General features: G+C 63.1%; 1 protein-coding gene across 2 annotated transcripts in view; it reads right to left on the bottom strand.

Annotated features, from left to right (window-relative positions):
* Positions 1–592: 592 nt before the first annotated feature.
* KCTD17 (potassium channel tetramerization domain containing 17) overlaps positions 593–10646 on the bottom strand; it is a 10470-nt gene continuing 416 nt past the window's right edge. Inside the window, exons 2-9 of one of the 2 annotated variants that reach the window (XM_044915818.1) lie at positions 9441–9549; positions 7029–7120; positions 6040–6135; positions 4288–4413; positions 2880–2955; positions 2597–2687; positions 2172–2253; positions 593–1269 (exon numbers count right to left, since the gene is read on the bottom strand). In XM_044915818.1, the coding sequence (XP_044771753.1) occupies positions 1240–1269; positions 2172–2253; positions 2597–2687; positions 2880–2955; positions 4288–4413; positions 6040–6135; positions 7029–7120; positions 9441–9549 (702 nt within the window). In that variant the 3' untranslated portion in view covers positions 593–1239. The remainder of the gene's footprint in view (positions 1270–2171; positions 2254–2596; positions 2688–2879; positions 2956–4287; positions 4414–6039; positions 6136–7028; positions 7121–9440; positions 9550–10646) is intronic. The other variant, XM_044915817.1, reaches the window with a different exon arrangement.

Here is a 10646-nt window from a genome sequence, read left to right on the forward strand (position 1 = left end):
CTTGATTCCGGGAGCCCCCTACCCCCTCAGCATCCCCCAGCTAGCCTAGGGCTGCCCAGAGGCAGGAAGAGACCTGCATGGCTCCAGGGGCTGGGCCTTGGAAGTCACCTGGTCCAACCCTTCACTTCACAGATGAGTTAACTGAGGCCCAGAGAGGGCAGCCACCTGCCAAAGTTCTCCCAGCAAGGCAGAGTTGGTGCCCTTGGTGTTGGGCCACGGGGCAGAGGATGGAGCCAGGACCTCCTTCCCCCAGTACACGGGAGAGTGACCGCAGGGCAGGGTCCCCGGGCTTTTGGAAAAAGGCCCACTACCTATGAGTCATTGACCCCACCTTGAGTTCAGCCCCGTCCCTGAAAGTGGCCCAGAGGAAGAGAGGAAGGCAGCCCAGCGGCTGTTTCTTCAGGCTTTATTACATGGCGGGGTTGGACACAGCCCGGGGGATCCTAAATGCAGGAGGGGGCTCCTGCTCAGCCCCTGCTACCCGCAGACTCTCCCCTGGGCAAAGGGAGGAGTGTTCCCCTTGCCCTTATCACTAGTTCCTGAATGGCCCCCTGCCCCTGCTGAGCCCCCGCCTGCCCCCTCCTGGCCCCTCCTGGCCAGGGCCCTCTGCAGCCAGCAGTGCGGATGGGTGGGAGGAGCCAAGGTGAAGGCTGGGTCACCCTCCCTCTTCTCCCCACAAGGCCAACCCCCACACCCTTCGCCCCATCAATACCTGAATCTCCATCTGGGGCTGAGCAGGTCCTCCCCCTCTGAGGGAAGGGTGAAGGGAGGGCCACCCTCCAGTCTGGTGCTTTGTACGCTTCCCCAGGGCTTTCTGGGACCTTGCTCCTCTTTGTAACCTCACAACAACCCTGTGAGGTAGGTGGTGGCGGCGGGGAGAGTGAGCCCATTTGACAGACGAGGAGACTAAGGCTCAGGGAGGAGATGTGACTGGGTCAGGGGGGAGGGTATGGTTCATGCAGCTGGGGGACCTGGGGGAGGGACCATGGGGGTGTGGGAAACACAGCTGGACAGCGCCACACTGGGGCCACACACAGGCGGCTCTGCCCAGGGGTCCCAGGGCCCACCTCGGGCCTTGAGAGAGGCCCAGAGGCGGGGGGAAATCAAAGCCCCACAGGTGTAGACAGAAGTGGCAGGGGGGAGGGTGCTTCCTCTGCCTGGAGCCAGGGGCCCACCCCGAGGTACAAAAATAAAGGATTTCAGTTCGGAACCCCAAGTCCCTGGAGGTGATCTGGGGCCTCACATCCGGGTGCCTCTGGCTTGTAACAGCTAGAAAATAAGAGGGGGAAGGGGGAGGGGGACGGGTGGGAGGGTGGTCAGAACACCAGGAGGGGGAAGAGAGGGTGGGGCCAGTGAGGAGGGGTGGGGCCAGTGAGGAGGGGTGAGGCAAGGCCAGGGGAGGGCAGAGAGGAGATTGAAATGGAGGGAGGGGCAGGGAAGAGAGGGAGAGAGAAAGAGGTAGGTGAGTCACAGGCTCCCTTCTGAGAAGAGGGTGGGGGGCTGAGGCCCAGAGAAGGTGAATTCAGAGCCGAGGAGGGGGAGCAGGAAGGGGACCCGGCTCGCCCATCCGGGAACCCCATGCCCCACCCTGGGTTGGGTGGTGGCTGCCTCGGAGGCCAGAGTCACCACGACTCTGGCCAGGGGGCTGTCAAGGCCAGGTCCCTGCTGTCTCAGGCAAAAGGTCACAGACAGCAGCTGTCTGTCCCCATTTCAGGGGCAACTATGGCCTAGACAGTGACTTGCCGAAGGTCACACAGCAGGCAGACAAGATTGAGTAGGGGCTTGGGGGCAGCTGGCCAGGACTTTTTTCTGTGACACCCCGATCCTTAGCCAGCTCTGGCTGATTCCTTGTAGGCCAAGGGAATCCAAGGCTGGCCGTCCTTCCCCGCCCCCTACTGCCCCCAAGAGTCAGGGAACCCCCTTGGCGGGGAGGCTGTGATGCCGGGTTTCCCCTCCCTCCTTCCCAGCCTGGCTCTGGAGCTCTGGTGCTGACGGACGGCTGGGAACGAGGCCGGCCCGCCCGACTTTCCTCTCCTCTCAGAGCCTCGCACCCAAGGCCAAAAACAGGTGAGGGGAGAAAGTCGGCCGAGCTGCCAGGCTCAGGGCCAGGAACAGGAGACGCGCCCCCTCCTGGCTTCCGCCCTCCCTCCAGCTCCGCCAAGGCTACAAACCAGGGATGGCGGCTCTGGGGGGCGGGCGAGGGGCCGAGGAGGAGCCCTCACGGCCAGCGCGGCCTCGGCTCTGAGGGGTGCGCACGGGAACCTGCAAGGAGGAGAGGTGAGGAGGAGGCGAGCAGGGGAGGCTGTGGGCGGGGCGGCCCGGCCCCTCAGCGGAGCCCGGCGGCGGCGGTGGCGGCGGCGGCGGCGGCGGGGCAGGCGGGCCCGGAGGAGAGGCGGCGCCGGCGGCCGGGCCCCCCCCCCGCCCAGGCCGGGGCGCTCGGGGAGGCGGGGCCGGGGCGCCCGGGGGCAGGGCGCGGGAGGCCGGGCCCGGGGCGGCCCCGGGAGGGAGGTGCGAGCAGGCGGAGAGGAAACCCGGGCAGGGGCAGAGAGGGAAGAGGCAGGGTGCAGATGAGATCCAGGAGGAAGAAGAGGTGGGTGGAGATGAGGCAGGGCCTCCGGCGGGAAGCGGAGGAGGAGGAGGCGGTGGTGGGAGGGAGAAAAGGTTAGCGGGCTCCTGAGATGACAGGGCTGCAAAGAGAAGTGAGAGAAGGAAGGGTTATGCAGGTGAGGCGGCCGGCGCGCGGCGGAGCGAGAGCCCTGGCGGCCCGGCCTCCCCCCGCAGGCCCCGGCCCCCGGGGTTGTGCAGCTGGCTCCAGCGGGGCAGCGGGCGGGAGGCTCCGGCTTGGATTAGCAATCATTCCCCTCGGGGGGTGGCTGCACCTTTCTCCTGTGCATCTGCCTCCACCTGCACCTGCTCCACCTGCCGCCGCTCCTCCTCCAGCTGCTGCTCGGCGCTCTGTGGACCGGCGGCGCACCCAGGGAAGAAAGAGTGGACAGCTAGCAAGGGGCCAGGGCCTGCTGGCGGCTGTCCCCCCGCCCCCGGGGCCCCCCACCTCAGGGCGGGCGGGCAAGACGAAGGGAGGGCGGGGCCCCGGAGGCGGGGGAAGCTGCGGCCTCTTGTGCAGGCCCCTGGGAGCCTGGGAAGGGACTGGAGGAAGGGCCGAGAACGGGGCCCTGCTGGGGCCTCCGGGATCAGTCTGGCTGCTGTCACACCGAGCAAGGCCCTCAGGGGAGGCGCGGAAGAGGGGCGGGTGGGTGTGTGGCCAGGGTCGCCTCGAGGGGCACCTGGGAAGGCCTCACTTTAGGAGGACCCAGAGTAGAAATGAGGCCAGGGAAGGCCCACGGCAGACACCACCCACATCTGGGATGCCCTCCACCGGCTCCCAGGGAGGCAGGAGCAGTGGGCTCACTCTCGGCACCCTTGCAAGGCAGTGCCAGCCACTGATAGGGGATGGCCCTGATGGGGGTGGGGCGGGCAGGGGAAGTCACAGGATAGGGAGGCAGACAGACAGACAGGAAGCCAGGGGCCATAAGTCTCCAACGCACAGGGACAGGCCCTGAGGAGGAATGGTCTCCCTTCCTCCCTGCCTGGCTTGCTGCCCTGCCCCATCGGCCCGCCCAAAGGCCCTCGAGGCCTCTGACTGGCTCTGGGTTCAGGGTGGCAGGACCGCTGCTCAGCCCCCTCCCCACGGCCTGGCTGTTGCTGCCTCAAAGGCCAGGGCCAGAAACACATGGCTGGGCCCCATGGGGTTCCTGACCCCCCTCCTGCAGAGCACCTGAGGAAGGGGCCCAGGAAAGGGGCAGGATTAACAGATTTGGCTTCTCTGCCCTGGCCCAGACCAGGCTGGGGACATTTACTGGCCTCTGGGAAATACACTGGCCATTTGGATCCCAGAAGTTCTAAGCCTGATGGCACCACGGAGAGGACGTGGTCTACCCTCAGTTCTCCGAGAATATGACGGGGGTGCCAAGAGGGCTGAGGCTTGTCCAAGGTGCCCACACCCCTGGTTTCAAGAGCCCCTTTCAAACGGCATCTAGGTCCCTTCCTGCTGTGCCCTAGGGATGATCCCATTTCACTTCTCTCCCCCCCCCCCCCCCAGCCTGGGCCTGGGTAGCCGGCGTGAGCAGATGGGACCATGGGTGGCATGGGATGGATGGCACTGGCTGTGACTGGGTGGTTATGTGTGTGCGGCAGGAGGAAGGAAGAAGCAGGGATGGCTAGGTGGAGGGCAGGGAGGGGGAGGGAGGCGGGGGGGTAGGGGGAGGGAAGCTGAGGTTGGGGGCTCACCTTGGTTTTGCGGCTGGACTCCGAGCTCAGCCCGTGCGGGGAGCTATAGAGCTCCTTGGACACCACGCACAGGAACTCTGCCTGGTCCTCGCTTCCATAGCTGTAGGAGGAGCTCATGTTCACCAGCTGGCGGAGCATGGGCAGAAAGATGACAGGCTGGGGTGAAGGCGGCCACAGGGAAGGGGGACTGACATCAGCACTGGTCAAGATACCAACTTATGTCCTGATCTTGCTGTTCCCGTTCAGGCCCAGCCCCGAGTTTCCATAGGAAGTCAGAGTCTGCTCCCGATCCCCCACCTAGGCGTCAGGTCTGCTTCCAGGTCCAGCCAAGCCTGGGGCGGGGGGTTCCTTGGAAAAAGGCTGCCTTATCTTTGCTGCTCCCCACCTCACCCCAGCCCCAGACCTAGAGGCCATTTTCTAAAAGCAGGTGGAGGCCAATGATGGGCAGGTTGTCCCCCTTCGTCCCAGATGTAGCTGAAGCAGCCCCAGAACCAAGTTGTAGGATAGGGTTGGCATTATGGGGCCCCAAAGAATACTCTGTTCGTTCTTGGAAGCAGAGGTAGAACACGTTGTCCATTCCTTAGGCCAGAGGGCCGATAAGCAGCGGCCCCTGAGCTGTCAGCCCAGCCTCTGGGAGCCCATGCAATTGCCAAAGACTCCCGTAGGCTCTCAAGAGCAGCACCACCTTTGTTCTGGGGTCCCTGTGCTTAACCACAACCACAAGGCCCTGTGCATGACATTCAGCCCCCAGGAACCCTCACCGGACAGGAAGTGAAAACCATCAGCCCCTCTGGCAGACAGGGCTTGAAGAGGTGGTGGAACGGGGATTAGAACCCAGGATCCCGAGTCCTCTCTGGAGTCTTGTAGACTTCCAGACTGATAGTCTGCATGATGCTGGCTGGCTCCAGTGTCTGAAGTCCTACCCTCGGCTAGGGACTTTATCAGTGGCCCTTCCCATCTTCACGACAGTCCTGTGAAGGGAGCACTATTGGCCCACATCACGGATTAGGAAACTGAGGCGCAGAGAGGAGATTCAACTAGCTCAAGGTCACGTGGCACGTAAGTGGTGGATCCAGGCCTCTGGCTCCCGGATGGGGCCTGTTCCTCCATCCTGGAGAGACCCGGCCTTCTCCCTTCTTCAACCTCCACAGGCAAGGAGCTATGGGGGGGCGCAGAGAAAGGGCTAGCCGAACCCTTTTCCTTTACTCCGGACACATTTGCCCTTGGGTGAACTTGCTGGCTCGGTTCCTCTGGAAACCTGAGAGGTGCGCCCCAAGCTGCGTGGCAAGGCCAACACCACTTGTGATAAGTGTCTCCTGCTACGTGAACTGCACGTGGACCGGGGGACGATCGCTCCCTACGAATCCTCGTGGGAAGCCATTGCTTGGGCTTCCCAGACGTGGCGAGGCCGTGATGTGGCCTGTCGCATGCAGGGACCCTGGGCTGCACCTGTGCATGTCACAGGAGGTGCTGACCCGAGGGGGAGCCCGCTCGCTCATGTGGCTCTGGTCTCCTTGCCCCCAAGCTGTCGTTTGGGGGCCAGAGACTCGCTCGTACTGCTGTGTAGACCCCCGCCTCCAGAGAGGATGCCTAGAGCCGCCCTGTGGCCCCGTGTGGCCCTTCCGAAACCTGGGTCGGCGAGACAGCTGGGGGGCTTGGGCGGGGAACCCAAGCCTGGGGCCGCGGAACGGAAGGGCCCGCCTTGCCCGGAAGCTCAGGGGTTTCCAGTGTGGCCCCAGGGCCCCCGCGCACCTGCTCGAAGCGCCAGCCGTCGGACATGGTGGAGACCATCTGCGTGAGCTCCTCCTCCTGGCACTGCAGCACGCGGTACACGTGCTTGGGGGGGACCTGCAGGCGGAGAGGCGACGTGGAGGACACCCACGGGAGGGGCAGACGCACCTGTCATCCCGCCGGCTCGTTCTCTCCCCACCCACACCACATACCCCGAGAAGGAGAGGAGGAGGGGCAGGGGCGGCCAGGGAAGGTGGCAGCCACGTCCTGAGTACCCCCTACGTGCCAGGCACCCGACCTGCAGGATCACTTAATCCTTCCACAAACCCTAGGCGTTATGGGATTTTCACCGAAGCTCCAAGGGGGTCTTGCCCATGGCCACCTAGCTTAAATGTGGCAGCGCCGGAACACGGGCGATACAAGGGGGCAGGAAGGACGACATGGAGCCTCCCCACTTCAATCTCCTGGGGCTGGGAGAGATGGTGCCTCACCACCTGCCCGCCCGCCCGCACCCATGTCTCCCCCAGGGTGGCCAGAGAATCCCTCCGTCTCCTCCTACAGACTGGGCCCAGGGCCCAGGGCCCAAGCTCAGAAATGTGAACCCCAGCAGCTCGTGCCCTGCCCACCAGGGGCCTACCTGACCCCACAGAATGGATCATTTACTCATCCTGCACGGCCCCCACAGGGCCCCCGTCCCTCCACACGGACCCCATTTTGCTTGTGAGGAAGGGAAGAGTGCAGGTCTCAGCACCTCTATATTCCACAAGGGGAAATCAAGGTCCAGAGGAGCAGCGTAATGGGCCCAAGGTCACACCATGAACAGAGCCGCATCAGGGACAGAACCCAGCGTGCTTCTCCCAGTCTGGGGCTTTCGCTGGGCAGCCCGGGAGCTGGACCACAGCCTCCCTTTACAGGCTAGCTTGGCCTCCCCACCTCTCATGCCTCCTCCCGCCTCCCCCCACCTGCCCCGGCCTCCGTCCCCCCTGCCCTGCTGGTCTGCCGCTCCTGACCTGTGTGACCGGGTAGTCCTTCTCCTCCATCCGGTCTTTGATGATGCGGATCAGCGGGCCAATGTTGTAGAACTCGGCTTCCTCGAGGACACCTGGCACGGATGGGGCAGCCCCCGGGTCACTCGGTGGCCCCTGTGCCCTCTCCTCTTCTCTGCTTGTCCCCTCTGGCTCCACACCCACTCCCACTCCAGTCATGGGCGGTGATGAGCATCTCTGAGTTCAGGGCTCAAGCAGGAGGGGATGCTTCCTTCCTTGGGTCCCACGCCCTCTGTGGAAGGGGTGAGATGCTGCCCCCCAACCGGCCCTGCATCCCTGCTGTGCTGAGCCTGGTGACCTAGGGACACCTGCCAGGGCCCTCATCTGGGGGCTGCTCTAGGGCTGGCAAGAGGCAGAGGCTTGCTGGGACTGGAGCCTAGAACGCCACCACGAGAAGGACCTTGGCGGCCCCCTATCACATGCTCCCGTTTCTGAAGCACATGCTCAGTGCGGGTACTGGGCTAAGCATTTTATGTTCTCTCCTGCAGTTCATTCTTAGCACTAGAAGTAGGGACCTTCACTGCCTCCACTGAACAACTGGGGAAACTGAGGGCTGGAAAGAGAAGCAGCTGTCTAAGGCGATGCGGCCAGTAAGTGGCAGAGCTGGGATCCAAATTCAAGCTCCTCTGACTTCAGAGCCCATTATAAATGCATCATCTTTGTGCCCTGCCTCTCCCCCACCCTACAGTGTGCAAAGCCCCTCCCGTGCTCATCATGAGCCCCGGGGACATGGGGAAGCAGGCATTACTGTCCCTACACAGCTGAGGGAACTGAGAGTCTCGGAGACTAAGTGAGTCACCTTGCCAGTGAAAGGGAGTGGCCCCACACCTTTCGATTCCCCTAAGTTTGTACAGGGCAGGGACCCCTCTGGTCCTTTCCTTGACAGGCCTCTGGGCCTCCTGAGGACAGGGCTCATGTCTGATGGACCCTGCTGTCCCAGGTGCCCACACAGCACCTGACACAGAGGACGCGGCCACTGAGTGTTGCTGCCTGAGTTCACCTCGTGAGCCCTGCAGATGACAGACAGCTGGCTAACGTGGCATCACGGGTCCTCAGTGCCGGGTGCTGCGCTAAGTGACGGACTTGTAGTAGTTCCTTTTACCCTCGCAGCAGCTTGGGAAGGCGGGTGCTACTGTCACCCCATTTCATAGATGGGGGCCTGGAGGCACAGAGACGTAAGTGACTTTCTTGGTGTCACACAGCCAGTAAATCTCTTCCCAGGTCCTCCGGCCCCTTTGGTGGGGGCCCCGGCCCCGTCTGAGGTGCTGGGAGGGGCAGAACTGGGAGAAACCCAGCACCTGAGACAGACATCAGCTGGGACTCAGCTGGAGTGCTCCCCTCCCCTCCCCGCGGGCCCAGCTCCCGGGCCCTGGCTATCTGTTCTCCGAGGAGCCGCCGGAAAGCGTCGGGGCTGGTGCCCACGTGCGTTCTGAGGGTGAAGCCCTAGCCCACTGGGGAGCTACTTGGCCTCGAGATGACCACGTCCCAAGCGGGTCAGGAAGGGAGACCGTGGGCCCCGAGTGAGGAAGGATGGGCTGTGCTAGACGCCCACGGGGTACAAGCACTGGGCCTCAGGACACCTGTTGTCCCAGAACATGCTCTCACCACCCCTAATTTCTACACACAAGTGGAGAAAGGAGAAGTGACATGTCCAAGCTGGCCTGGCTGGGTCAGCTGACCCAGAGCCATGCCCTGGGCCCCAAGGAAGAGTTGACTTGGCCCTGACTATGGTCCCTGCTCCTGGCTGAGGCTTTGCCAAGAGGCTATTCTCTCAGGCATGGCTTCCGCACCTATCTGCTGGGGCCAGAAATGGGCATCTATGGGCCTCAGCTGCCCAGGCCCCAGGGGAACCAGACCCCTGCTGAGGAGCAGGCTCCCCTCCCCCACCTCCACCCGCAACCAGCTGGGCGACAGAGGCCGCTGGATTTGGGGAAGAGTCACCTGCTCCACCCACCTGCTGACTGCCAGACCTCACCAGGCATCTGAGATACTGGATCACCCACAGAGAGAGAGCCAGACCTCCTCCCATGCCCATCTCCGCCCCGTTCACACCTGGCTTCCCAGGAGGTCAGGAGAAAAGGCATCCCTGCCCCCAACAGAGGCGGCCGGCCTCACTGGCTCCCTCTATCTTCTACCTCTCTGTTGGCACTCAGCAAAAGCTCAGGCTGGTCAGCTCGGCAGAGCCGAGGCTCAGTCCAGGCAGAAGCCTTGAGATTCAGCCTTTTCAGGGATGAGGAGGCAGGCAACAGGGAAGTTAAATGTCCCCCCACCCCCCAACTGGGAGAAATGACTTTGGACCTCCGATGGAAGGCTCTGGCAGACTGCAGAGGGCAGGGCTAGGAGGCAGGTCCCAGCCAGCCCCCCGGCCCAACTCACCCTCCTCAGCCATGTCCTTGTCCAGCACCAGCTTGCCATGCCGGAGAAAGTTCAGGATGGGCCCAAAGTAGGTGGGGTCACGGTCAATGAGGTAGGCCCCAGTCTCATCCTATGGAGATGAGGGGAACAGACCATGAGAGGAGAGTGAGGTTTCCCCCACCCCACTTAAGTATGGATTGGAGGGAGGGAGTGAACGCAGAGTCTGCTCTTCCCTGCAACAAAGGGGCATGCTGGGGCAGAAAGGCTTTGGGGTCAGAAACACCTAGGTTCAAATCCTGCCTCTGACTTTTCCTCACTGTGTGACCTTGGGCCAGTGACTTGGCCTCTCTGAGCCGAACTCCGCTCTCCCGTAACTAGGTGTCATTGTGAGCATCCAGTGGATTCTGAGGGGCACCTGACCCAGAGGAAGGTTCAGTGATTGTCCCTCTTAGAGGCTGTTCCCCTGAAGCCACCCTACACTATCTCCATCAGATCCCCAGTCATTCTGGGGATGTCGGATGTTTACAAGTTTCCAAAGGAGGCGCTACCTCATTGGACAGGCACGGCCTTCAGGGAGGCAGGGCGGGCATCCGTACAACTCTACAGGGGGAAAACGGAGACATCAAGGGGTGAGGGGACTTGCCCAAGGTCACAGCATCAGAGGGTCAGGGAATGAGGGAGAGGGGGCCCTAGAGGTCACCTCCAGACCAGCCTCCTCTGGTTACAGACAGGAGGCTGAGCCTGGAGCAGGGAGGGGTCCGACCCAAGGTCATGCAGGCAGTTTGCAGCAGAGCCGGGATGGGAGCTCAGAAATGGTGCCAGACAGGCCAGGGCTCCTCCCTGATGAAGCCCAGCTCAGAAGGCACCCCAGGACTTCTCCACCCAGCTCCCTGCACTGCTAGGCCACCCACACCCCAAAGGGCGGAGGAAGCAGCCTCAGCAACTCCCTTCCCCAGTGTGGGAGTCCCGTTTGGGAAGGAGGTAAGGCCCTAAAGGAGAGGGAGAGTCCCGTTCCACCACCCTCCCGGGGTGGGAGGCCAGGACAGTGCTCAGAAGGCTCCAAATGGCCGCGGCCTGGCGTTGTCCCGTTGCCACGGCAATGGGCACATCGCTCACTCTCCCATCCACTTCCTCCTCCCTTACTCTGGCCAGTTCTTCCTGCCTCCGGCACTTGGGAAAGAAAACCAGCCGGGTTCCCGGCCAGGCCAGCCCCGATTCCGGCGGGCA

This window comes from Neomonachus schauinslandi, chromosome 5 (genome assembly GCF_002201575.2).
Source record: "Neomonachus schauinslandi chromosome 5, ASM220157v2, whole genome shotgun sequence".
Classification (NCBI taxonomy): Eukaryota; Metazoa; Chordata; class Mammalia; order Carnivora; family Phocidae; genus Neomonachus; species Neomonachus schauinslandi.